General features: G+C 47.5%; 1 protein-coding gene across 2 annotated transcripts in view; it reads left to right on the forward strand.

Annotated features, from left to right (window-relative positions):
* Positions 1-602: 602 nt before the first annotated feature.
* The window catches only part of INTS1 (integrator complex subunit 1), a 29,677-nt gene continuing 3,775 nt past the window's right edge, over positions 603-26,504 (forward strand). Inside the window, exons 1-42 of one of the 2 annotated variants that reach the window (XM_075514719.1) lie at positions 603-756; positions 878-1,168; positions 1,756-1,952; positions 2,190-2,327; positions 3,070-3,229; positions 3,595-3,700; positions 3,990-4,176; positions 4,308-4,453; positions 4,760-4,901; positions 5,257-5,433; positions 5,699-5,807; positions 6,394-6,514; positions 7,168-7,245; positions 7,773-7,930; positions 9,125-9,221; positions 9,623-9,714; positions 10,045-10,105; positions 10,489-10,686; positions 10,946-11,075; positions 11,258-11,437; positions 11,529-11,678; positions 12,262-12,441; positions 12,615-12,719; positions 13,656-13,823; positions 14,178-14,289; positions 14,738-14,899; positions 16,099-16,245; positions 16,657-16,755; positions 17,136-17,260; positions 17,936-18,190; positions 18,891-19,050; positions 19,672-19,812; positions 20,224-20,404; positions 20,488-20,611; positions 21,155-21,273; positions 22,321-22,408; positions 23,051-23,277; positions 24,174-24,297; positions 24,775-24,908; positions 25,306-25,498; positions 25,750-25,877; positions 26,373-26,485. In XM_075514719.1, coding sequence (XP_075370834.1) covers positions 699-756; positions 878-1,168; positions 1,756-1,952; positions 2,190-2,327; positions 3,070-3,229; positions 3,595-3,700; positions 3,990-4,176; positions 4,308-4,453; positions 4,760-4,901; positions 5,257-5,433; positions 5,699-5,807; positions 6,394-6,514; positions 7,168-7,245; positions 7,773-7,930; positions 9,125-9,221; positions 9,623-9,714; positions 10,045-10,105; positions 10,489-10,686; positions 10,946-11,075; positions 11,258-11,437; positions 11,529-11,678; positions 12,262-12,441; positions 12,615-12,719; positions 13,656-13,823; positions 14,178-14,289; positions 14,738-14,899; positions 16,099-16,245; positions 16,657-16,755; positions 17,136-17,260; positions 17,936-18,190; positions 18,891-19,050; positions 19,672-19,812; positions 20,224-20,404; positions 20,488-20,611; positions 21,155-21,273; positions 22,321-22,408; positions 23,051-23,277; positions 24,174-24,297; positions 24,775-24,908; positions 25,306-25,498; positions 25,750-25,877; positions 26,373-26,485 — 6,061 coding nt within the window. In that variant the 5' untranslated portion in view covers positions 603-698. The remainder of the gene's footprint in view (positions 757-877; positions 1,169-1,755; positions 1,953-2,189; positions 2,328-3,069; positions 3,230-3,594; positions 3,701-3,989; positions 4,177-4,307; positions 4,454-4,759; positions 4,902-5,256; positions 5,434-5,698; positions 5,808-6,393; positions 6,515-7,167; positions 7,246-7,772; positions 7,931-9,124; positions 9,222-9,622; positions 9,715-10,044; positions 10,106-10,488; positions 10,687-10,945; positions 11,076-11,257; positions 11,438-11,528; positions 11,679-12,261; positions 12,442-12,614; positions 12,720-13,655; positions 13,824-14,177; positions 14,290-14,737; positions 14,900-16,098; positions 16,246-16,656; positions 16,756-17,135; positions 17,261-17,935; positions 18,191-18,890; positions 19,051-19,671; positions 19,813-20,223; positions 20,405-20,487; positions 20,612-21,154; positions 21,274-22,320; positions 22,409-23,050; positions 23,278-24,173; positions 24,298-24,774; positions 24,909-25,305; positions 25,499-25,749; positions 25,878-26,372; positions 26,486-26,504) is intronic. The other variant, XM_075514720.1, reaches the window with a different exon arrangement.

Raw genomic sequence — 26,504 nt, forward strand, 5'->3', positions numbered from 1 at the left:
AGGGGGGTGCAGCCAGGTGCTGCGGGGCTCCTCAGTTTTAGTCCCTGATCCCGGTCCTCCCAGTTCCATCCCCCCAGTTTCAGCTGCTCAATTTCAGCCCCAATCCAATCCCCCCCAGTTCCAGCCCCACATCCCAGCCGCCCCAATTTCAGCCCCTAATCTCAGCCCCCCACAAATTTCAGCCCCCCACAACTTTCAGTCCCTGATTCCAGCCCCCCCCATCCCACCCCCTCCAACTTCAGTCCCTAATCTCAGCCCCCCAGTTCCATCCTCCATTTCTGCCCCTAATCCCCCCAGATTCCACCCCCCCATCCCAGCCCCTTGACTCCCCTCTCTCATCCCAGACCCCCCCATCCCAGACCCCAATCTCAGCCCCTGCAGCCCCCCCTTCCCTCTGTGGCCTCAGCCTCCCCCAAGAGCCCCCCCCCAGCCCTGACCCAGCCCCCATCTCCCCCCATCTCCCCTCACGTGCCCCCATCTCCCCCCGTCCCACCCCGGGCTGCAGTTCACACTCCAGTCCGCTAGGGGGCGTCACCACCTCCCCCGCCGCGCCCTCCCGCCACCAGGCGGCGCTGTCCCGCGGGGCGGGGCGGGAGGTGCCGCCCCGGCGCAGCATCCGTCCGCGGGAGCGGGGCGCGGCGAGGGACTTCCGCTTCCGGGTGGCGGCCGGTCCGCGGGGGCCTGCGCTCGGCGGCACCATGAACCGGCCGAAGGCGGCCGCCGTCCGGCGGCCCAGCGCTGTGCCTAAACCCTCCGGTGAGTCCCGGCGGGCTGCGGCCGCCTCGCCTGGGGAGGGGGGCCGGGGCCGGCCGGGCGGGCGGGGGGCTCCGGTCGCCGCGGGCCGGTGCTGTCACGTCTGCCCCCTGTCCCCTTGCAGCCCACCCGCCGCCGGGAGACTTCATCGCGCTGGGCTCCAAGGGGCAGAGCGGCGAGGGCAAAACCGCCGTCACCCTGCTGAAGCCGGCGCCCCCCGGGCTGCCCTCCGAGCGCAAGCGGGACGCGGCCGCCGGCTTGGCGGGCCCGGCGGGGCTGACCGGCCTGACCAAGCGCCCCAAGCTCTCGTCCACGCCTCCCCTCAGCGCCCTGGGACGCCTGGCAGAGGCGGCCGTGGCGGAGAAGCGAGCCATTTCACCCTCCATCAAGGAGCCGTCTGTCATCCCGATTGAAGGTGAGGCCTCGCTCCGCTTCTGCCGTGACAGGCGAACGAGGATGCAAACTTCAGTTTACCTTTCCCTGGAGCTTCAGCCCAGGAGCCTTTCTCTAAGCCCCTACGCTGGCATTAATGTGCTGTCCTTCTGGCTTTCCCCTGCTGGATATAGGGCTGAAGTCACAGTTTTGTCCCTTCTCCTGTTTGCATTGGGTTGTGTTCATCCTGCCTGATAGCTGTTTAATAGCGGCATCTGAAAGACTCCCTGAGGAAATCTTTGAGTCTGGATTGTGGTATTTTATTCGTATGTTTCTTTAGTAGACTGTGGATCTGAACATTGCTTGCTTTTTGAAGTGTCGTGCCATTTTCTGGTGTTTGATACATTTGCAGGGAAGTATTCTAGCATGGACCACCCGAAAAATAGTTAAGGGGTGTTGTCAGGTGTGAAACGGAACTTTTAATAGCAATTGGGTAGGGAAAAGCCATTGCAGGGGCTAAAGGTGAGCAGGTTCACACTTTGCTTTCCTGCAGACTGGCCCCGTCAGCATCTCGGGGCAGGTTATTGTGTGTGAGGGTGAATCCTGATGCCTGTGTGTTGATGATTGCAGTTGTCCCCACGGTGCTGCTGGATGAAATTGAGGCAGCAGAGGCAGAAGGCAACGATGACCGTATTGAGGGGGTGCTGTGTGGAGCTGTGAAGCAGCTGAAAATGAACAGAGCCAAACCTGATACTACGCTGTACCTGAGCCTCATGTACCTGGCAAAAATCAAACCAAACATATTTGCCACTGAAGGGGTTATCGAGGTGAGGGCTGTGCCACGTTGGGACTCTTAGGCTTACTGTCGTATCGTTGCTGCCAGCTTGCGAGTGTGGTTGCAGTCGCTCTCAAGCCAGAGCGTGATCTGCGTGTCTTCGTAAATACCATAGCTCTGCGGCAAGCTGCTGCAATTTGTATTTGTTTTTTGAAAGCTTTTCTGTATCCTTTCTTGCAAGATGGCTTGATTGTTTTTTTTAATTTATTATTTGTGGATGATACTCCAGGCACTGTGCAGCCTACTCCGAAGAGATGCCTCTATCAATTTCAAAGCCAAAGGGAATAGCCTCGTGTCCGTCTTGGCCTGCAACCTTCTCATGGCAGCTTATGAAGAGGATGAGAACTGGCCAGAGATTTTTGTCAAGGTTGTTAAACCAAGGGGGCTTCTGCTGGAATGTGGGCAGACTGGGTAAAACTGGCCAGGGTTGGGAAGGCTGCATGTGTTGGGGACAGGATAGAAGCAGAGGAATTATTCCCGCTGCAAGGGAAGGGGGTATCCAGTGGCCTGTTGCCCAGCGTGGGGAATGCAGCTGGAGGAGGCAGAAATTGGAGGTTGGGCCTATGCTGTATTGACAAGGGAGAAAACCAGAGTCCTTGGTTTTTTTAAAGCAAAATCTCCACTGGTTGTTGAAATGCTGTCGTCTCCTTTGCCTTTTGTTGCCTTATCTCTGCTCTTTTCTGAGATGCTTTTGACAATCTGTACTGATATAAATGTCCCAGAGACTTCTTACTCTCTGGTTTGTCTATAGGGATTAACGCAACCCGTTGATTTAAAAAGGCAAAGCTTTTAAAAGACCAGCTTCTGTATTTTGGTGATAGAAGTAGTTGTAAAATCTTTGCTAAAGCTTAATCAGCTTTGCTGCTTGAGAGGGTTGGTGCCCAGAAGAGCTTGTGATGTGATGGTTTGGTTTTTCGCTCTTATGTGACTTGCCTGCAGTCATCTGGTCTCTGTTTTTCATCCGTGCAAAGGTTATGCTACTCTCCTACTTCACAGCTGTATGTTGAAGAGAAATGCAAACTTGGGAAGTTTATGAATACTCCTCTGCTTAACCGGTACAAAAAAGGCTTGAGCATGGTTTATGTTCTCTCCTGCTTTCTGTCCTGTAGGTTTACATTGAGGACTCCCTTGGGGAGCGCATCTGGGTGGACAGCCCTCACTGCAAGACATTTGTGGATAACATCCAAACAGCTTTTAACACAAAGATGCCTCCTAAGAGCATGCTCTTGCATGGGGAAGCTGGACGTAGTGGAGGGGACCTTAGTGCTGGTAAGAAGATGTTTAGAACGTGGGAACAAAAGGGTAGGGAGAGGATGGAGCCCGGTGAGCTTATTGTATGGTGAGAATAGTTTGTTACTGGATGGAGTCACATAGACCAGGCTTTGAGTTCCAGGCATTGCTTTTGTTCTCTTTGAGGCTCTTTCATTTCTAGGGGATGTTTGAGGACAGGCAGTGAAAGAGGCTTGGAGAATGTGCCTGTTTGTGATACAGTGTGAGGAAATGACTAGTTGTGGCCTCCGCCAGTGTTGCTGAAGGGGATCCTTGAAAGAAGCTGAGCACATAAGAGCGTGAGTGAGTGATCTCTAGAAAGAAGAGTTGTCTCATGAAGCGTGCTGCGTGCTCGTCTCTCTTAGGGAGTAGTCCACACCCTTCCATGACAGAGGAGGAAGACAGCCAGAGTGAGCTGCTGATTGCAGAGGAGAAAATGAGCCCAGAGCAGGAGGGCCAGCTCATGCCCAGGTACAGTGCCTCTCATTCTCCTGATGTAGCCATGTGGCAGATCTGTCTGTGCTCGCCCACTCTTGCAGTGCTGCGGCAGGGAGCTCCCTCTCTGCACTAGCTATCCTGTGGCACCTGCTAGAGGATGTTGAGCATCAGATACAACTGGTTCCAGGAGAAAAGAGTAGATTTTGTTTGTTTGTTTGTAACACGTACCACGAACAAGAAAGGATGCTGATCTCTGGACACAGCAAAGTGTGACCAAGCTGGCTTGGGTGGAAGGGAATAAAATGCAGTTTGTGTGGCCCAGGTATGACGATCTTGCAGAGAGTGTGGAGGAATATGTCCTAGACATGCTGCGGGACCAACTCAACCGGCGCCAGCCAATGGACAATGTCTCCAGGAACCTCCTTCGACTGCTGACGGCAACCTGTGGCTACAAAGAGGTGCGGCAGATGGCTGTGCAGAGGCTGGAGATGTGGCTGCAGAATCCAAAGGTAAAGGTGTTGAAGCGTAACGCTTCTGGACCTGGTCTGGAATCCAGCCAAGGGAGCTGCATACTGTGTGCCAGTTACGTTTCTGATCTGTGATGGCAGGTGGCTGTAGCCTTTCTGTTCTTCCTCTGCAGTTGACCAAGCCAGCTCAGGACTTACTGATGTCAGTCTGTATGAACTGCAACACCCACAGCTCAGAGGACATGGAAGTTATCTCGAACCTGATCAAAATTCGTCTCAAACCAAAAGTCCTTCTCAACCACTACATGCTGTGTGTCAGGTGAGTGAATGACCAGGTCCGTGACGGGAAGAGAAAGCACTCTGGAAGATGTGCCCAGGGCCTTGATGGTCTCAGTGTCTCTGCATAGTGGTTTTAAATACCAGCTTGGACCACGGGGTGTTCTGTGTAACATTTAAATGAATTTCATTGGCCTGGAAGTCTTTCAGTAATCCTTTGATATTGCTGGGTATACGTGCTGCTCCATCCTCTTCACTTTTGTGTGTTAAATACTTCAAAGAGAAATCAAAACAGTGGGTCTAGCTGCAGTGAAACCTCAGCTCCGATACCTCTGGTCTTCCCTTGCAGAGAGCTGCTGAATGCGCACAGGGATAACCTGGGCACCACAATTAAGTTTGTGATTTTCAACGAACTATCAAATGCAAGAAATCCCAACAACATGCAGATCCTGTATACTGTGCTTCAGCATAGCTCAGAGCAAGCTCCGAAGGTAGGTGTAGTGTCTTGTGTGACTGCTGGTGATCCCAGAACCCTACCCGAGAGATTTAGTTGAATTGAGGCTCAAATGAAATCTTTCCACAGACAGCTGTGTGATCTGGATCATACTGTTTTGAAATTATATCGTTGCACTTGTTAGAAAATGCCCATGCACATTTATTCCTAACTCCCACATTCTGGGTGACCAACCTTGTGGTAATGAAGTTTCATGAGAGAAATGTTGTTATAGCTCCCTGAGGGTCTGAAGGACAGGCATACCACCAGCATTGTTTCGTTGTGTCTTTTAATTTTGTGGATGCAGATACATTACAATGCACTGAAAGTTTTCTCTTTCTGTATGGCCTCAGTACCTAGCAATGGTGTTCCAGGATCTTTTGACTACTAAGGACGATTACCTGCGGGCTTCACGGGCTCTGCTGCGAGAGATCATAAAACAGACGAAGCATGAGATCAACTTCCAGGCCTTCTGTCTGGGTCTTATGCAGGAACGGAAGGAGGCCCAGTACGCAGAAATGGAATTCAAGGTACCACTTTCTTTGACCCTTGTGGTGCTGAAGGTACTAGTGGTGTACTGGGCTCTTCTATATCTGTTTTTCTGGCTGTTCTTTCTTGTGCTCTTTGTTATCTGAGTGAGTCAGTATTTGTGTCTCACATTTCATAGCAGTGCTCCCACATCCCATTTCCAAACATCTGTGATTGTCATTTTGATGATGAAACACTTTTCCAGAAGGTAGCTTTGGGTATTGCTGATTCAAAACACTTTTTTTTTTTTTTTTTTTTTTTTTTAAGGAGCGGTTTGTCATCCACATAACTGATCTGCTAGCTGTCTCCATGATGCTTGGTATCACAGCCCAGGTGAAGGAGGCTGGAATTGCTTGGGACAAAGGAGAGAAAAAGAGTAAGCAGAAGAACCTAGGTTCCCTCTGAAGATGGGCAGCTTGGTAGATATCTTGGTTAGGAAGGGATGTAAGCCTCCATTCTGAATAGAGGCACAGGGGTGCTTGCTATCATCCTTGGGCTGACGGAGTTGGCAGATGTGGCATTTGCGTGGCTGGGTGAATACACAGGTGCTTTTCATATCTATGGAAGCAGTGGATGAGAGGCTGGGGAAAGGGGACTGTGTATGGAGGGGACTGAGGAACTGGGTCACGCCTGGAGGGGCAGCTGTAAGGATTACCGAGTACCTAATGCTGAAGAGAGAGGCCTTTGGGGTGGCACTGAAGTGACTGCCCAGATGTATTCTTCTCACAACGCTACTTCGTCTGTGCTACATCTCGGGGTTTTGTTGCAGGGCGCATCAGAAAGCGAAGCACGTGTGCTGTCAGTGCTGGAATGCTTAAGGCTGTCTGATATACCTCTCTCTAGTTTACTGTTGATGCTTTGGAGCCCTGGTTACTGTGTGCTCTTGAAACAGCCACCTTCTCCTGCTTGGCTCCTGATGGGGCTCTGATATGTGTGTAGTTTGTAACCTTACTGTTTTTCAGACCTGGAAGTGCTGCGCTCTTTCCAGAACCAAATTGCTGCTATCCAACGAGATGCTGTCTGGTGGCTTCACACGGTTGTTCCATCTATCAGCAAGCTGGCTCCGAAGGACTATGTGCACTGGTAAGAGAGTCAGCCTGGTAATCTGCTGTGCATTACCAGTCGCTTTCCCAACAGTATATGACATAGTATGAAAAACCATGCATGTGCCAGGGTTTGGTTAGACTTCTCTCCCCTTATCAGACAGGGAGCAGAAACAGTGTTTTAGCAGGGTTCAGGCTGGGACTGTCTCCCTCTCAGGAATTCCTGCAGATGCATCCTCTTATCAGAGATACATGATAATGGAAAATATTTCTGGTTTGTATTATTTGGGTCCACCAATAGGGAATTCCCAGTTACCTGACAAAGCATGATCCCTGTGGACCCCTTGATGTTCTTTTGTCTTTTTCAGGCTGTACGGTTGAGGGCTCCATAGGTAGTGCTGTCTTCTCTGCCTGCTTCTGATTGTATCCTGGGGTCTGCCTCAAGGCATTAGAGGCAGGTCAAGCCAGACTTAATAGTATCTGAGATGTGTTCACTGGAAGTGTAAATGCCCAATGCCCATACTGTATAGTCCTCTCTGTTGTGATTTAGTTGTTTTGCGAGACTAGCTTATCTGAGGGGGCTCCTTCATGTGTAGGATGGGAAGCATTAGCAGGAGTTTGGGGAGACTGAACTGTTGAATGTGTTCTTGAGTCTCTCACAGATGGTGTTTACTGTCCTCTTCATCTCTACAGCCTCCACAAGGTGCTCTTCACAGAGCAGCCAGAAACCTACTACAAATGGGACAACTGGCCCCCTGAGAGTGACCGCAAGTGAGTGTGTCCCCCACCCATAGCTGGGTACAGGCGCAGAGCTGCTGTAGTTGGAGGCAGAGGAATTGGTGATTTCTGGTGTTCCTTATATAGTTCTGTGTTGGAAGGGCTTGGAACTGTGCTTAGATTTTCTTCATCTGTTACATTGCCTTAAAATTGAGGGATGTTGCTCCGTTCTCCATCCGTTCCTCTTCCTCCTTCATTCTTGTTCCCTGTGCCAAGCTGTTCTGTCTTGATGCTGTAATTGTAAGAAGGACAGCACTGCACTGTGTGGTTTGTACTGGGCTAACGTTAGGGAGCTCAGACTCAAGCAGGCTGAAGTGCAGAGGTACAAGGCAATGCAAACAATATACCATAAACCAATTTGTTTCAGGCAGTTGCGTTTGGAGCTGGAGACCAGGGAAGGGGTTGTAAACTAAGCCGTGATTTATCTTCTGCTCAGATGACCTCTAGGGTCTGTGGAGGGTTTCGGCAACCCTCCTGCTGCTGTCAAAAGAAGCGTGATTGATGTCTCATGTCTCATGCAGCTTCTTCCTTCGCCTCTGCTCTGAGGTGCCCATCCTTGAAGACACATTGATGCGGATCCTTGTGATCGGTTTGTCGCGGGACCTTCCTCTTGGCCCTGCGGATGCCATGGAGCTTGCTGACCACTTGGTGAAGCGGGCTGCGGCTGTGCAAGCGGATGGTAAGACTGCACAAAGCTCTAGCCAGCAAGTGGTTACGTCTGTCTACATGTCCTCTTACTGCCACCCATGGCTGAGGTGGCTCCTACCATGTACCAAAGAACCTTTGCATCACTTAAAGCATGTTTTAGTCGTGATGGCTCAAAGCCAGACATGTATTGCTGTTGCTTTCTCACTAGAGAAGCTTCTTATTTTCTCCTACTGTTTCTTCCTGTTGCTAATTTTCTGCCCTGGAGTGTTTGGGAAATTATTGGTTGTGTTGAGGATGAGGGACTGTGAATAGCCACCCAAAGTTTTGAGCTAGCATTTTTAAATTCAGTTTAGTCCCTTACACAGACCATAAAATGAATAGAAATTTTTAGGCCATCAGAAAATGAAAGGGTTGGAAGTTAAAGTAATTAACCCATGTATTGTATGCTCCTCGCAATTCCATTATTCAAACACTATTACAGAATATCAGCTACAAAAACAGCCTTAACTCTTACCCCTTTTATGAATTCATTCATCATTTGTTCTGAATTCCTGCATCCTTGAAGAGTGTGTCTGTTCAGCTGAGCTATATGTGTTTGTGTCAGAGTTGAGGGGGTTGTCAGAGGTTGATTCTAAAGCATCTTATGTGCTCTTAGTGCTGACTGGTTAATAGCAAATCGAATCCAGATTTGGTCAGTGCAAGTGGAATGAGCTAGACTTTGCTGTTGAATATCCTGTGAAAATGTGTCCAGCCTCTCAGTATAGCATTTTAAATGCTGCACCATTGCAAATACTGGAAGTCTCAGAGTTAAGTTAGAGTGAGTCTGAAAACTTGCAACAAAGTTGAAATGCATTTTTAGTTCCTCTGAGTCCCAGAAGTTCTGAGCAGATTCACTGCTCTACCTGAAGGAGTATATTTGAGTTCTGAAAAAGATACAGGTATCACATTGGATGCATTTGGGAAAAAAACCTGCTGTTATGGAGAATTTAAACCAAATTGCAGCTGAAAAGCTCAATATCCTTATATATTGACTTGTAGCTTTTTTAAGTATTGCTGCTTCTCAGGTGTTGTTGGTTTTTTGTTCCTGTAATAATATAAGAACAAGCCCACAATAACATAGTTGCTTGAAGTAAAATTTTTGTTATACTGTGATGCTTTTCTTTAAGGACTTTCAGCCAGGTAGACAGGTCAATAACTTGCTTACTCTTTTCTTCTCCTCTTCTAGATGTCGAGGTCCTGAGGGTAGAAAGAATCCAGCTGATCGATGCAGTCTTAAATCTGTGCACTTATCACCATCCAGAGAATATCCAGCTGCCCCCAGGGTAAAGCTTATCACATAGACAATCTTGTTGTGATCTAGCTCATTTTCACCTTGTGACTAACAATACTAGCTCACAGATTTTAAGATGCTTTTCCCTATTACGATTTCTAATAACAAAATAATGAGGAAACCTTTTCAATGTCACATTCAGGTGGGAATTTTTCCAGGGCAGGTAAGACCAGAGTCATGGAATGGACTTTCCTCTGCAAGCACTCTGACCTTTCGGCTCTAGAAATTTTCATCTGAACCCTGCTGTCCCTTTTGAGAGAGGCTTCTTATTTTTGAAAGCCACTAAACTGATGTGGCTGAATCTAAAGGGTGCATGACTAAGGAGAAAAGCAGTCTTGAGATGGGCTTAAGTAACCAAATCCAACTACTTGTATCTCTTGATGGCTTTTGCAGGTACCAGCCTCCGAATCTAGCTATTTCTACCCTCTACTGGAAAGCCTGGCCTCTCCTGCTTGTAGTGGCTGCATTCAATCCTGAAAACATTGGTGAGTGTGGACATTTCTCAGGATGCTAGTTCTGCTGCAAAAATTGGCCAAGGTGCTGTCTGCTGAAGTCTGGTTGCCTGTGTTCAAGGCATGTGCTGGGTTGGCGAGATAACCACAGTTAACTAACTGCGTATTCCCTGTGTGTGGAGAAATACACAGTGTGGGTGTTTGGACCAGCATGTGGCTGGAATCATGTTGTCTGTGCTCTAAGTGTGGTGAGCTGTTCCATAGTGAGTTTGTTGTATGTCTTCCCACCTTGGAGTGTGTTAGAGTTTATTTAAAGACCCTCATTTTTTTTCCTGTATCCCTGATTGCCCTTCTTTGCTGCAGGTCTGGCTGCATGGGAGGAGTACCCCTCTCTAAAGATGCTCATGGAAATGGTGATGACCAAGTTAGTATGCTTAAATCCCTACATAAATCGAATAGGCCACCGAAAACATATTTCTGAATGAAGTTTGTGCCAGCTGGCTCCTTCCTTTCCAGTGGGACTGGTGTAAAATAAGCTGGCTGGCAGCAGCACTGCAGTTTGAGTGGGAAAGGTGCCTTCCCCCAACAGAAATATTATAAGCAAGGGAATAAAGCTGAGAAAAAGGGAGGGATGACTGTGATGTTCCTTGCTGAAAAGGTCTCAGTCTCCCTTGCCCCATTGGGAAGCTGCCTTGTTTTATCTGTGTTGCCTGATGAAGCCGAGGTCCTGGGGACTTTCTGACTGTGGTTCATGAGCTTTTTTAATAGGTCAAGATAACCATTTTCTTTTTTAACTTATTTTCTCAGTAATTATTCCTATCCTCAATGTACCTTGACGGATGAGGAGACGCGCACAGAGATGATTAATCGTGAACTTCAAATCTCCCAGAGAGAAAAACAGGAGATTCTTGCATTTGAGGGTCATCTGGCTGCTGCATCCACAAAACAAACAATTACAGAGAGCAGCAGCCTCTTGCTGTCCCAGCTGACAAGTCTGGACCCTCAGTAAGTAGCCTTCTGCAGTCTGGTGCCATAATGAAATCCCAGTTAATGCTAGTCAGGAAACCTGGCTGCTCAGAGGGTGGTTGATGTGGGCAAGAAGAGCCCTGAGATTTGGTAGGCTGTGGGATGTGTGTCACATTTGGTCCTTGTCCTTCTGTTGCCACCTGCATGTGACCCTCATGCACTACTGAACTGACTCATCCTCATCAACACAAGAATGAAAGTATGTCTGCCTGTGGATAACTTCTTGTTTCCCTGGCAGGGGCCCCCCACGCAGACCTCCACCACATGTCCTGGAGCAGGTGAAAAGCCTGAACCAGTCTCTTCGCTTGGGCCACCTCCTATGCCGCAGTCGTCATCCTGACTTTCTTCTCAACATCATTCAAAGACAGGTGGGCTCCCTCGATGGCTTGGCTATGTTGGGATCTGATCCCTCGTCTGAAACTTGAGCAGAGCTAGGGACAAAAGGAAGCTAAGTAAGATGCAGGGGAAGGCGGTTTACTGCTCAGGAATTAAATGATCAGTGTGCTGCATCTACATTTTGCTGATCTTGCATTGTTATTCTCCTTCCTAGGCCTCATCACAGTCAATGCCATGGCTGGCAGATCTGGTTCAGTCCAGCGAGGGCTCCTTGGACGTCCTACCCGTGCAGTGCCTTTGTGAGTTCCTGCTTCATGATGCTGCTGATGAGTCGACCTCGGGTGAAGAAGAGGAGGAGGGTGAGAGTAAGGAGCAGCGTGCCAAGAAACGCCAGGTGAGTAGTCTCCTGGAGATCAGTTCTGTTACCTACTTTCTGTGCAGCCCGGACTTGATTTCATTGGAAAGGCCAACTTCTTGCTCCACAGAGACAACAGAAACAAAGGCAGTTGCTTGGACGGTTGCAAGACTTGCTGTTGGGTCCCAAAGCAGATGAACAGACAACCTGCGAGGTGCTTGACTATTTCCTACGACGCCTGAGTTCCTCCCAGGTGGCCTCACGGGTCTTGGCCATGAAGGTGAGCAAAATGATAATCTTCTTGACTAGGGTTTGTCAGAAGCTGAGGGCAGAGTCCTAGATTCTCATGAGTCCAGAGCCAGCGCAGTGAAATTGTTTCATGTCATCCTTCTTCGGTAACTTGTCTCAATCTCTAAACCCCATCAAATGCACTTCTACTCCCTGCTGCTCAGAAGCCTTCTTTGTTCAGCAGCCAAGTAGTACTTTTCTTAAGATAGAGCTCGATTTTGCTATGTTTCCTGTGAAGTTCAGGTGTAGACTCAGCAGATCATGTGCTACACGGAGTAATTGGCAGCAGCTGTTGTCTGTGGGGAATGTAAATGAGTGAGTGCCTGGTGCTCTAGAGCATAGTCAAGGCAAGTGGAATTGCAGAGAGCTCAAAAAGATTAGGCTTACAGAGGACTGAAACTTCAAGCAGGGTAGCTGTCAAGCAAACACATTATATGAGATATGAAACCTGTTGTGTGCTGCATTTGGATCATTCCATGATGTTTGAAGCTTGTTTCTATTATAATCACTAGTATGAAACTAGTGGTCCAGCTGTGGCTTCAAATGCAACTGCTGTGTCTGTGTGACTTCTGCAGGGCCTGTCCTTGGTGCTGTCAGAAGGGGGACTGCGTGATGGAGAGGAGAAAGATCACCCCATGGAAGAAGACTCTGGCGATTCTGAACTGCTGCAGGGATATCAGTGGCTGCTGAAAGACCTCCCAAGGCTGCCGCTGTTTGACAGTGTTAGAGCAACAACAGCTCTTGCCTTGCAACAGGTAGGAGTTAGTAGCTGGAAGGGATAAGTGACCAGCTTATGCTAAAATGAATCTGAGCAAACTGCCTGTGAGTATGATATCGACATGTTTATATGCTTGCAGAAGAATTCTTCTTATGCTGGTATTTGTTTTCATTAAATCCTGATTTCTCATGAGAGGAATTCTCGTTCTAGGCCATCCACATGGAGACAGATCCCCAGACCATCAGTGCTTACTTGGTGTACCTCTCCCAGCATGCCCCAGTGGAGGAGCAGGGACAGCACAATGACCTTGCTCTGGTGAGAGGCCAGGTTGCTAGGGCAGAGGGATTGCACGGGGAGACCTGGCATATCTCAGGACAGTGGTAGGCACGTGACTTGCTGTACCAGCACGACGAGGTTCTTGGGAGCATGTGAATCTGATAACTTCGTGTTTGTTTCTGCATATGTGTTGGAAGGCAACCTGCGTCTTCAGTTTCATATCATGAAATGGTATCAAAGCAGTAACCTCCAGTCCAGCAGCTCATCTCAGATGGTATGGGGAATGTAAGAGTGGATAGTGATTTGAAGGAAATCCCACTACCTGGTAGTGTTTCATAAGTAAGCAGGTGCTAAACCTGCATCACATACATCTGGGGAGAGAATGGGAAGTCAGAAACCTTAATGGTGGGATATGCACTCTCGTATAACCAAAATTGGATTTCTGCTAATGTTTTTTAAAGGTTTTGGTGATTTTTTTTTTTTTATGTTTGTCTTTTATAAAATGATTTTTTTTTCATTGTTCTATCTGGATGCTTTTTTTTTAATTGCTTTTAAGTCCATTGAACTACATCCTTTGTTAACAGTCTTTTGGAGATTGATGCATGGATCTAGAGGCTCATGTGTTCTTTCTGCCTGCAAAGATCCGTTTAGATATGTGGAGAATGTTAAATGATAAGAGTCAGTAGATCTGTTTCTTCAGAGAAATGCAATTTTTATGAGGTAAATGCTCACTTTATAATGGGATGCGTCAGAATGCAGCTGTGCTACAACTGGGTACACTGTAAGGTGTCACAAGATGCATGCAAAGCACTGGTGTTTTCCCTGTTGTGATGGTTCTACTCTTGGCTCTACACACTGATCTCCAGAGCGGTGTTAACTGGGCTGATGATAGAAACTGGAGAATGTGATGCAATGAAGGAGGATGACCTAGCTGTGTTGTTCAGTAAAGACCTCATGGATCTTTTCCCCTTGCAGGATGTAGCCCGACTCATAGTGGAGCGCTCTACCATCATGTCTCACCTCTTCTCCAAGCTGTCGTACTGTGCTGAATCAGATGCAGTGCTTGTTGCTCTTCTCTCCATCTTTTCTCGCTACATCAAACGCATGCGCCAGAGTAAGGAGGGCGAGGAGGTGTACAGCTGGGTGAGTACCTCCCTGCCTTTCTTAAGCAGGTAGAAGAAACTGTACAAGTTAACAAAAGAGAAGCCCATTGATGGTTACTGAGTATGTAGAAACCACGTCTGGGTCAAGAATTCCCTGATGCGAAAATAATTGGAGGTTGGCATAATATCAGAGCCAAGTGTATACGTACATAAAAAGTGTTTTTAACTTTTCCTTGGGTATCTTTTGTGGCCACTGTTGGAGATATTGGGCTAGGTGGAACTTGGGTCTCACCAAATTTGTCCATTCTTATGTTCTTGTTTCATCTGCATCTCACAGATCTCATTCTTTCTCTCCCCACCTTTGTTCGTGCTGATTTTTTCTGCCTTTTTCCAGTCAGAGTCCCAGGATCAGGTGTTCCTTCGTTGGACTAGTGGGGAAACAGCCACTATGCACATCCTTGTGGTTCATGCCATGGTTATTCTTCTGACACTAGGGCCACCTCAAGGTTAGTGAAGTGTGCTCAGATTTGTTCAAGGAGTCATGGAAAATACAGAGAGGCTTTCCTCTATCTGCCGTCTCCTAACAGGTCAGGCAGGTGTTAATCCTTCTACTCACAAACTTGTCCCTTGCAATATTTGTTTGTAGCTGTAAGATCTATCAGAATATTGCTGCACAGAGTGAAGGATTTGCAGGCTTATTTTTTTGCCTTCTGCAGATAGCAGAAAATATTAAAATGATGGTGTGTCCCTCCCTGCTAAACAAGAAGGACTCAGAGACTTGTTGTAGTGTGAGAACCGGGCACTCAGATATGTAGTTCACATTTCCACGTGATAGTGTTTATTCCCAAATTGTTTCTGACCTTTGAACAAGGAAGTGTATTGATTTGTATAGAGAAGGGTAGGGTGTTCTAAGTGCTTATGAACATGGGAGATAATTTTGTATCCACTCTTAAGCAGGGGATGGTGATTTTTATACCTTACTGGATATATGGTTCCCAGAGAAAAAGCCCCTTCCTACTGCTTTTCTGGTTGACACCTCAGAGGAGGCTCTCCTGCTCCCCGACTGGCTAAAGCTGCGTATGATCCGCTCTGAGGTCCCGCGTCTTGTGGATGCAGGTGAGCCTGTGGGATGTTTGTTGGTGTTTCAGACCCTCCTGAAAGGAAAGGGAGAGGCTTCCCTGCTCAAGTCCTCTGTGTGCCCAGCCATCCTACTTGGATGCCTTTGGGTGGGGCCATCAGTCACTGCAGATGCTGCAGCTGAGCAGGGAGCTAGGATTTAGAAAGCAGTGTGTCTCCAGATTTTGTGACAGTCGCAATCTAAATGTACAATAGATTCTTTGCTATGTCCCTTAGGGCTGTCAAACAGATGTACAGAATATGAGCTGGTTCCTGGCTGGGAATGTATGGGATGTCCCAGGGTGATTCCCTACTCAGCCATGATGTGTAGTTCATGTACCAAAGGTTTGAGAGTGGATACAACCTCGCTAACCATCAGACCCCACAGGTTAATCCCCACGGCATTAAGAGCAGAACCCGGGGAAAGCTGAGACTGAAGAGGCGGTCAGTGCCTTTGGTAGAGCTCCTTACTGCAGTGTGGAAGGCAGTTCTTCCCACTCTGATCCCAGTGCTGAATCTTGCTGGCTTTTATAGGCAGTGACTATTACTTTTTGAAGTAGGGGAGAGAATCTGTATGAGTATTGCACTTCCTGTGTGTTTTAAAGGAATTGGGGGACTTTGAATTGGATCCCGTCTTTGTTACAACAATTCAGATTGAATTAAGCTACACAGTCACCAGCCAACAGGCACAGCACTGCTTCCATGGTATGCTTGCAATGTGGAGAGCAGTTCTGAAGGATGTAAGCTATACCTGTAGTTACTTTTGTCCTTGCACGGCTCGTCAGTGCTCTTTTTCTTCTTGGTATTCAGAGCTTTTGTCTCTTTCTTACTAATTAAATGACAGCTCTCTATAGCCAGTGATTGAATTATTCAATAATTCCTGCCTGCAGCCATCAACAGATAGGGTGGAAGTTATTTTTTTAATACAAATGATTGGGTTCCTGAGGTTTTGATCAAATTAAACAGAAGATCAAATTAGCCAGTGAGTGAATTAACTGGAAGATGCAATAAGAAGACAATGATTTGCAGAGCAAAGAAAACATAGTAGGCAGCTGTCAGACTTCTGGCTTTGGGCTCTCTGCAGCCCTGTCATTAACATGTCATTGTTGGTCCAGCCAAAAGCACAAAGATCAGGTAATAAAGATGACCCTCTCTGAGCAATTCAGAGGTCTGAGGACTCAGTGTTTTGTGTATTTCAGCCCTACAGGACCTGGAGCCACAGCAGCTGCTTCTCTTTGTTCAGTCCTTTGGAATCCCAGTTTCCAGCATGAGCAAACTTCTGCAGTACCTGGATCAAGCAGTATCTCATGACCCACAGACACTAGAGCAGAACATCATGGACAAGAGTAAGAGCTTCATATGAGGCTGACTACACATTTTACTTTTTCTTCAACAGTTTTCACAAATACCTGCTGTGACTTCCTTGGAAAAATCCAAACTAGTTCAGCAAACTCTGTGCACAGGCTGCTTTGGCAGCCTGTTGTCACTGTAGACACTTCCCTAGAGCTTGTCTGGATGGCCTCTGGCTGTGTTTCCTGAAGTAGAGAAGGATTTTCTGGATTGGATTGTACAGAGTCTAAAAAGTAATTTGGAGGCTAACTTGTAAAAGAAACAAGGCTTAAAAGCATCATGTTTACAAAGTGCATGGGAACAGCGAATTCCCTTCACTGTGGGAGTTGTACAAACAGCAACCAATTCTGTCCTGCTTTACTAAAGAGGGCGAGGGAATGATGTGTTCATATTGTCTCCTTTTCCAGACTACATGGCTCACCTTGTGGAGGTTCAACATGAGAGAGGAGCAACAGGAGGCCAGACTTTCCACTCCCTGCTCACTGCATCCTTACCAGCCCGCCGAGGTACTGCCTGGGATAGCCTAAACTTCCAAATATCAAAGTCGTCTTCCAAACTTACTTCCTCCATTGCTGTTGAGAGGGACAGGAAGAGCTGTCTTCAAAAGGGGTTGTGTTGCAATATATCAGCAAGCTACAGTTAGACACCAGTCCTTGCTAGAGTTTTTTGCTCCTGGTGAAGGGAGAAATTCCAATATTCTTGGAGTTTACTACAACAAGTTGTTCTGAGTGATATGGAAAAATAGGTTTTGCTTGGCCTCGAGAGAAAAGCTACTGAATTTCCTGGTAGTTAGAGATTGTAAAGCTGAAGGTGATCCAGTGTTGGGACTCCAGATGCTAGCTACCATAATGGCATTTTTCTTTCTTTTCTTTTATTCCTCTTGCAGATAGCACTGAGACTGCAAGGTCAAAATCTAGTCCCGAGAACTCTCAAGGCCAGAGCCGAATCCGAGCCTTAAGCCAGGTCCGGGTTCTGGGCCCAGAAGATGATCTAGCAGGCATCTTTCTGCAGGTACTGGTATAATCTCTAGCTAATCAGCTACTTCCCTGCAGAAGCTTTACAAAATCCGTTTCTCTTATACTTGCATCTTCTGACCCCTTCCTCCTGCAGTGTTTGCAGGCAATGAGGCAGCGCCATTACAGCCTGCTGGAACTGATACTGGAGGGATTTTTTTCTTGTAGTTTGAACATGATGTGGCTTTTGATCGTGCCTAATACTGTCAGTGCCTACTAGTGTGTTACGGTCTCTGCACCTTGTTTGTTCTGTGTATAGTGCCTTTCCTCTCAGCAGTGGATGGAGGATTTGTGAAATGCTCGCAGGGCCTTGGTAGCAAAGCTGTGTGTAAACAGCATTTGTACTCTGGCTCGTCTGCTTGCAGAGCCTCCCTCTCTCCATTGGCTCCAGAAGGAGCCTACAGGGAGTTAATTGGCCAAGCTGGTTGCCTGTATTTGGGTAGTATGGTGATTCCCCCATGGTGTCAGTGTTGATAGTCACATTGAGGTCGCATAGATGCTGTGCCTGTTCCTGTACCAGGTGCGAAAATATTGAAAAAGCTCTATCAGAAGGTTCAAGTTATCCCACAGTATGATTGTACAAGGTAAATCAATCCTCTGCCTCAGGATGTTTATTGTATGGCAAGTCCTTTCATTTGCTCTCATAAACATATTTCCTTCTGTACCTTACCAGCTTTTCCCACTAAATCCAGACCCACGATGGCAGAATTCAAACCTGCGCCCGCTTGCCCTGGCGTTACAGCAGGCCCTGGGGCAGGAACTGGCTCGCATCCGCCAGGGGAACGCACAGGCGACCGGGATCACGGCACAACTTCTCCAGGCAGTAGCTGCACTGATGAACTCGCCGCACAGTGGTGCGTTGGTGATGACAATGCATCGTAACCACTTCATCTCTTGCCCACTAATGCGCCAGTTGTACCAGTATCAGGTGAGCGGTGTAAGATGAGAATCTTTGTAGCATTTAACAGAGAGGGGTGAGGAGGAAACAGAAAGTCTACAGTGCATCTGCTCTGCTGTGTGCAGACCACCTACCTGTGTAATGCCGGAATTGGAGCCTGGGGTGCATGACACAGAGGGACTCAAGTTGCCTGGACATAGGCATCTGGATGCAGGCTGGCCACGTTAGCCTAGCACTGCTGAGAACTGGGGCTTACATGCAGGGTTTGGTGTACCCTACCTAGTCTGGTAACTGTGTGGTACTGTGGATTTGCGGCTATGGGTCTCTGTTGGTTTTGGGATCTCTAGTCTGTGCTGTTTTGTAGAATGGACATATCTTGCAAGCCAGGGCATTTGCAGACAACTTGAGAGCTGGTCTGTAATTCCTTAAAGAAATCTTCAGAGCAGGCTGCAAGTTATTCAATGAAATATCTCATTCCTTTCATCACTATGAAAGAAGGCACAAAGTTACCCCTCGTTATGCTGGGAGAGGTATTGTGTGTTTGACTGAGTCTTCTGCCTTGCATTTGTACACTAGAAGCTGCTGCCTTGATTTGAGTGAGCTATGGTCCAACAGAGTAGGTGTGCTCTATGTATTTCTGGCAGTATGTGCCACTATCTGCATCTTTCCTCCTGTCTTTGTTGTATTCTTGAAGTGTGTACAAGCAAGTCTCTCTTGCTGTTCTCCCCAGCGCTGCATGCCACAAGACACTGCCTTCTCCTCGCTCTTCTTCAAAGTCCTCATGCAGATGCTGCAGTGGTTGGAGAACCCTGCAGTGGAAGATGGTCCTCTGCGTGCTCAGCTGAAGGCCTTTGCTGTGCAGTACTCCTCGAGGCACAGGATCAGTGACGGTACTGGCATTGTGCAGCTTATGGGACTTGGAGCGGGACAAGAAAGAGACAGGAACAAAACTGTACCCAGAGCAGAAAGTGGGGTGGGCTGCCTTTGAGAGGCATGCTTAGGAGTAGTGAAGAGAGGTTTTGTACTGTGCTGTATAAACTCCATGAGGATGCAGACAAGTGATTTAGCTCTGGGGGTTTGCAGTAGACACCTAGTAGCATCTCGCCAAGAACAGCAGATCTTTCAGGGAAAATTTCCAATTGCTCAGGCCAGGAATTCTGTGCTAGCTGTAGTCCTGAAAGATGAGCGTGCAAGAATGCCTCTGGAACAAGGTCCCATCATGACTTGTAGAGTTGTTTATCATCTGCCACCTGTTGGGAGGAGGAGTCTATAACCAAGAGCTTAGGCATGGAAATAGGTTTGTGGTTATAGAGTTTTCTCTTAGCCACGTGTCCCTGTAACGTGCAGAAGAGCTGTCAAGGGTTTCGGTGGGAGTAAAATGGCAGTAGAGTGTAGTGTGGTTGTATGTTTGAGTAGTTGTGCCCTGGAGCCACATGGGGCTTCTGTAGATAGGAAGCCTGATGTGGGGGCTGGCTTGGCCCTGTGATGCCAATGCTGTGATTTCTTTGCAGTTCGAGGTGGCTTCTTGCACCTCACAGAAGCTCTGACTTTCCGTCGTGACCCTGACTTGATCAGCTCCACGGTACGTGCCATCATTGCTACCCTGAAATCAGGAGAGAAGTGTAATGTGGAGCCGGAGCTCGTCAGCAAAGGTATGGCTGTCCTTCTGCTCTCCTTCCCTGTTGCAGCAGTGGGTTGAACTGCCAGCCCAGCAAGGGAGTGCCTAGTGTGCAGGCTGTGGGAAGCTGCCTTCTGCTTGGATCAGAAAATGTGAACTGATCTAAATTTGGTCCTATCTTGTATCAACTCCTTCCCCTGCACTGGTATGTGGATTTATAAACTGTGATCTGGGGCTGGGATTAAGTCTCTTGGCAAACTATTGGTTTCCACTAACAAAATGAGAAATAGAAGCCTACTGTCCCAGCTAAAAATGGCTTCCCTCTTCCTTACTGAGCCAGGCTCTTGGGAATGCTGGACTGATTGCCTTCATAATACTCTTACAAGGTTCCATAGCTTTCATCACATCCTGAAGATAATGAGCGACATCTTTCTCTCTCTGCTAGTCCTTCAAGGTCTGATTGAAACTCACTCTCCGTACTTGGAGGAACTCCTGACTGTCCTCTTCTCAGCTACTGTTGAGACCACTGCCAGGTTTCCTGCCATGAAACCAATTGCTGTGGTAAGCTCCTTGTTGCTCCAGGACAAAGAAGAAACACCAGTGAAGAAGGAGCTGGACAGTTGCAGGTGAGCCTAGGTAATGATGGGAATTCACTGGTAGGTCTGGCTTCATCACATCACCACTGATACTGGCTTTGTTTTCTCCTCAGTACTGAAGCAGCTTGGCTCGGGCCCTCCTCTGGTCTTCTTAATGACTGGCTGGAGATGTTGGATCCAGAGGTGATCAGCAGTTGCCCTGATCTCCAGCAGAAGCTACTGTTCTCCTGGAACAAAGTAAGAGTTGTTGGGTAGAGGGACTGCTGTGCTGAAACCACCTTTCTGGGGTACTGACCTGCACCTGGAAACAGGGCAAGGGGTAGTTTTATGTTTTGCCACGTGTTGCTATACCAGTTCCAAAGCAGTACAGGCTGACTAGGAGGGGGATTCTGGTGCATCCTTCTCGGTGCAAGGCTTGTGTTTCATCTTATCTTTATATTTCCTCAGCTGTGTTCTTTTCAGGACTTTGAAGTGCATTACAGACACGACATAGTCCCATAACAGCCCAGCCAGCTGTGTTTTCATTGGTATTTTTGCAGACAGATAAATAGCTTGCCCAGAAGTGCTACGCTGAAGCTAAGACTAAAACTGAATTTCATGGCTGATGCCATGTTCTGTTAGAAAGTACTGTAGTTCAAATCCTAAATCCATGTGTTGTCTTCTGTGCTGCCTGCCTGCCTGCCTGGATCGTCATCCTTCTGTAATACTTATAGTATTTCCTACATCCACCTCGCAGCAAGGATCTGTTTAGTACATCTCTTCCTTGTTTCGTCCTTTCAGGCAGGGTCCCAGGTGCCCTCCTTCCACCCGTATCTCTTGGCTCTGCTCACTCACCAGTCCAGCTGGACCACGCTGCACCAGTGCATCAGGCTTCTGCTTTGCAGAAACCGAGAGCAAAGGTGAGTCTTGTTTTTTGGGCCAAGCAAGAGGTTTTGAGTTGGGCAACTCACTGTCTGAGAGAGAATGAACGGAAGCTGAGAACAAGAGCTGCCACATTCCACGATGCATCTGCCAGGAGATGTAACCCAGCCAAAAACAGGCTTTGTGAGAAGAATGCTGATTTCAGTCATGCTGATTTGTGTACCTTGATATAAATATTACCTGCTGTTTGATGGAAGCAGCACATAAAGATTTGGCTGTGTTCTAAACAGGAAGTGCTAATCGTTGGGTAATCCATCTAGCATTGCCCTTGTTGATAATCTTTATGAACATGGGGTTTGAAAGATGGCTTGGATAGCAAACTGACGGCAACCTCTGTACCTGGGCAGGCTCTGCTGGATCTTTTGGTTGTACTAAACTCTATTACCAGTCTTTCTCTAACCCCCTTCCTGGCATCAGGCTCCCAGTTCTGATCTCTGGAGCAGCCCTAGCTCTCAGCTTCTATACATTGCTCTCAAATACTGAAGTGCTTAAACTTTTTATGCTTATGGACCAGGAAATGCTAACACCTAATAGTAGTAATTCAGGACATGACTAAGCTAGCAATACTTCTAAAACTGGCAGTGTTTCAGTTTGCTTATTATTTTATTATTGATGTTTTGCTTGCTAACAATTTCATTAATTTCTGCAGTCCAGGATAACAGCCAGGATAGGATGTTCCATACACTGGGACAGTAGGGTCACTGGTCTGATTGTACCAATTGTTTGTGTTGATGACCAGCTTCTGGCCTTGTGGTGCAAGACTCTGCGTAGCCACCACACTCTTGCTGAATGCCATTTGTTCAGCTCCATAGCCTGTGCCATGCTTATTGCAACAAATATTTAGTCATAATCTGGGAACAGAACCAAACCCCTTCTCGGGACTTAATGGATCCTATTTTTACATTTGCAGATGTTTGTTTCTTCACAGTACTCATGATGTTTAGAGACGCTGCCATGTGTTTGTGTGCTGCCCGAGGGCTGCATTGACTCTAATTGCAAATCTGTCTTCTTTTGTCTTCTGGCAGGTTTGACCCAACTGCATCCTTGGATTTCTTGTGGGCCTGTATTCACATTCCTCGGATCTGGCAGGGAAGGGACCAAAGAACTCCTCAGGTAGTGGTTCAGTTCTTCCGAGGTTCCTCTGGATGGAGTGAGAGGCAATGCTTTCACAATGCCTGATTTTTTTCCATGGCTCAAGAGGTGGCAGGAATGATACAGGTGCAGCATGCCAAGTTTGCTGCCTGTACCTCAGCTGGTTACTTAGCTGCTCTGCTATGTTACATATTACAGTGGCAATTTTGAATCCAAAAAGCTGATATGAACACACATAAGTTTGCCCACTTAGCGTTTCCTCTGCAGCTCCTGCAGCAGTTGCCACAATATCCGTTAAACATCTAGGCACAAGGCTACAGTGGTGAGCAAGCTAAAACCCAGTGTGGGATAATTCCCATTTCACCAAGAAAAGGGGGTTGCATCTCTTCTCCACAGAGGAATTTCTTTGGTTCAGTGGCTGAATTATGGTTCCTGTCCCAGCACACATGCTGAGTTGGAAGTAAATGAGTTCAGAAGTAGAAGAGGGGTAAAGAGATTTCATTCGGTGCTGTGATGCATGCTTTCAGAGCTCTAGATACGGGGTCGTTCTTAAGTCTAGTCCTAAGAGATGTTCTATTCCTGTTGGGGAAAGTGTGGCTAGAAGGAATCTAAGGATCTAGAGATTCAGTTTGGATTCATTTTGGGTGTTCCCTTGCATTACAGAAGCGCCGTGAGGAATTTGTGCTCCACCTAAAGGCATCAGAATTGATCAGCATGGTGGAGCTGATCCTGGCTGAAGCAGAAACCAGATACCAGAACACAGAAGAGGCCTCCTGCACACTCATCCAGTCTCGACTGCCGTTGTTGCTCAGTTGTTCTCATGGGGACCTTGAGAGCATCAAAAAAGTAACAGAGTACCTGACCAACTGTATCCAGCAGTGGGGAAGCAGGTGGGATTGCAAATAGGGAGCACTGTCTACTCTAATTGTAGTTACTTGTCATTTTAAGTGGTACTTGGACCAGGAAGGTGGCTTTTAAAGTTACATTTCAAGGCCCTTTTGCTTTTAGGACTTGAGGACAAAATGCTTGCCATGGTTTTTGTGGCTTTTTTTGTTTGTTTGTTTGAAGTCAGTGGTCATTTTTAATTAGCAGTTCCTAATGTGGGATTTCTTGTCTAATCATCCCTTGAATCACTGCTGATAACGCATCCTGCTTCTGACCATTATGATTGTTCTCAAAGCTGAATGGAGACTAGATTGTTTCCTAATAGCTATGTTAGCACCGTAGCAAGAACAGGAAGATGGTCTACTTGTGGCAGTGAAACAAACTGACCTAATCCTAACCTCGCTTATGGTGGTGTTAGAAAAGATACTGAGTAATCTCAGTTGCCATTGCATTGTACTGCCTCCCAGTACAGATTATGCCAGGGATCTATGGAGGGCAGGTGTGTAGAAAACAGGCTGCCTAGTCTGAATGGTTGTGCTTCTGACTACTCTTCCAATTGGGATGGGGATGACCATGAGTACCATGTGCAGGAGCTCTTCACTGGAGATGTAAGCAGAGCTTTCTTGTCCTGTGCCCCTTTGTAACTGCAGTTTTCTAACTCCAAATGGCCTAATGATGGATCCCCATAGACTGTGGATGGATCCCTGTAGACTGTGAATGATTTGAGTAGTTCAAAAGAAGCAAAGACTGAAAAAACACCGATTCAGATTGGCGGTGGCTGCTCTTTTACGTGGTCTGTTTGCCATATGCAGGAAGGCTGTTACTAATCTGATGGGTCTGGGATGTTTCCTGGTTCAATTAACATAGTAACCGATGGCTGACCTCTCCCTTTTTCCTTCAGCTCTGTGGGGAAATGCTGCCAGGACCTTCTGCTTCAGATATACCTGCAACTACCCGAGCTCCTTGTGCCTATGCCTGAGATGCTTCTCACCAGTGAAGGAGCCAGAGACAGCAGCACTTGCAAGGTAAAGTTAGAGGCATAGGAAATCCCCTTTCCAGTTGTGCACCCAGAGTGGATGCTACCTTGATGCCCAGTCTAAAAGGAGAGGACTGGCAACAGCTTCCTGGGTCACTTTGGTTTCTTTACCTTGCTCTGCTGTTGCCCCTTCCCTGCCTGCACTCTCAGGAGCAGAGAGTTCAGGTGTGGTTTATTTTGCAGTGTCCTTCTATAAAATAGTATAAACTCCACAAGCTTCTGTGTGCCAAAGGCTTCTGTAAAGCACAAGCATGCAGGCGTCTGATCCTGCTTTGATGTCTGCAGGGACTCTGGACTTCAGATCCTGTGCCAGCTGGAACGTTGCATCTGCTCACAGATTCTACCTGAAAATAATTTCTGTTAACCCCCTCTGTAGTTGGAAAGGAGTTAGGAAACACTGCTGAAGAGCCAGAGGCTTGACTGTGTTTTAACCTTCTTAACTGTTTACTCATTACTTTTCTTCTAGCTTGATGCCCTGGTTCACAGATTCATTAACCTGCTCGCAGACACCAGTGACTCCAAGTCATCTGAAAGCCGTGTGTGGGATGCCAATATGGCCTGCAGGAAGCTAGCTGTGGCTCATCCCATCCTACTTCTTAGGTACCGCTCTCCCCTTTCACCCTCTGTGTGGCTGGCGTTCTTTGAAAAGCATCCACCCTTGTCCTAGAAGGGGAACAAACTCGCAGCAATCATGATGATTGTGACAGAATCCACATTCACGTACAGAAGTCAAGAGAAAGGGCGGCAAAGTCATCTCTCTTATAATGAGGCAGCACCTCTTTTGGCTCTGTGTCTGTCTGGAAACAGTCCTCTTGGAGTTGGAGACTAGAGAACGGAATATGGGAAATGGGGCTTGCTGATTCTATGGATACAGGGATCAAATCCAGAACCCTGGGAGAGTATAAGGGACGCTTCCTTCCAGGAACTGAGGTGTAACAGTGTGTAACTGTTTCTAGGAAGAGGCTAGATCTGGATTTTCTTCTGTTTGGCATTTCAGGCACTTGCCAATGATTGCAGCGCTGCTGCACGGCCGTGTTCACCTCAATTTCCAGGAGTTCAGGCAGCAGAACCACTTGACCTTCTTCATCCACGTCCTGGGGATCCTGGAGCTGCTCCAGCCGCAGGTCTTCCAGAACGAGCACCAGGCGGCACTATGGGACTGTCTCCTGTCCTTCATCCGTCTGCTGCTGGTAGGAAAGTCCCTGCTCTCCCTCCATACGCGGGCTGCCAGCCACTAGATGGAGAAGCTCATAACGCAGGGCCAGCCCAGCTCTCTCCCATTTGAAGGGAAAACCTTCACAAAAAAGTGTATCAAGTACCTTGGAGAGCTTAAAGAGGAGGCAGGAGATCAAGAAGCTACTCCCTGGTCCCCAGAGATGCAGGATGGGGCAGTGCATCACTGCTTTTTTTGTTAACTCTGATCTTCTTGATCCTTTCTCAGAACTACAGGAAATCCTCACGGCACCTGGCTGCCTTCATCAGCAAGTTTGTCCAGTTTATCCACAAGTACATCACCTGCAATGCCCAGGCAGCTGTCTCCTTCTTGCAGAAGCACTCGGATCCACTCCAGTAAGCTTCCTTACTCCAGTTAGCCCATGGTTAGTTCATGGAGAGCTTGTGCAGTCAGACTGCGTGAGCTAATCAGACAGAAGACAGCAAGAGGATATGACAAAATAGCTATTAATATGGCACTTTTTCACCCTTAGCTCCCTTAAGTCTCTATTGAGATGAGCAGCATATCCCTTTTTATAGGTGAAAACTGAGCCCAAGGAAGTCAGATGATGATTTCAACTCACATAATGGCCTAAATGTCCTATTGAGGCATTGTAGTGCCCTGCAGTCATTTCCAGAGGGCCAGCAGGAGAGTCTTTTCTCTGAGCGATGGCTGCAGGGTCCCACCTGCAGATGTGGGGAAAAATGCATTTGAGTTCCAGTTACAATGAAAGGAAAAAATCTTGTTTCTGCTTCTGAGAAACTATTCATTTTAGTGTACATATACGTGCTCTTACTTGTCCTCATGCACTTATTGCTACTGAAAACTAAACATGCCATCTTTTCTCCCAGTGACTTATCATCAGACAACAGTGACCTAGCAATGCTGAAGTCCCTCCTGGCTGGGCTGAGTCTGCCTAGTAAGAGTGGCATCTTGGACAGGGGCTCTGATGAAGAGAAGGATGGTGAGTCTGAGTGGGGGGA

The sequence above is a fragment of the Mycteria americana genome, chromosome 12 (genome assembly GCF_035582795.1).
Source record: "Mycteria americana isolate JAX WOST 10 ecotype Jacksonville Zoo and Gardens chromosome 12, USCA_MyAme_1.0, whole genome shotgun sequence".
NCBI lineage: Eukaryota > Metazoa > Chordata > Aves > Ciconiiformes > Ciconiidae > Mycteria > Mycteria americana.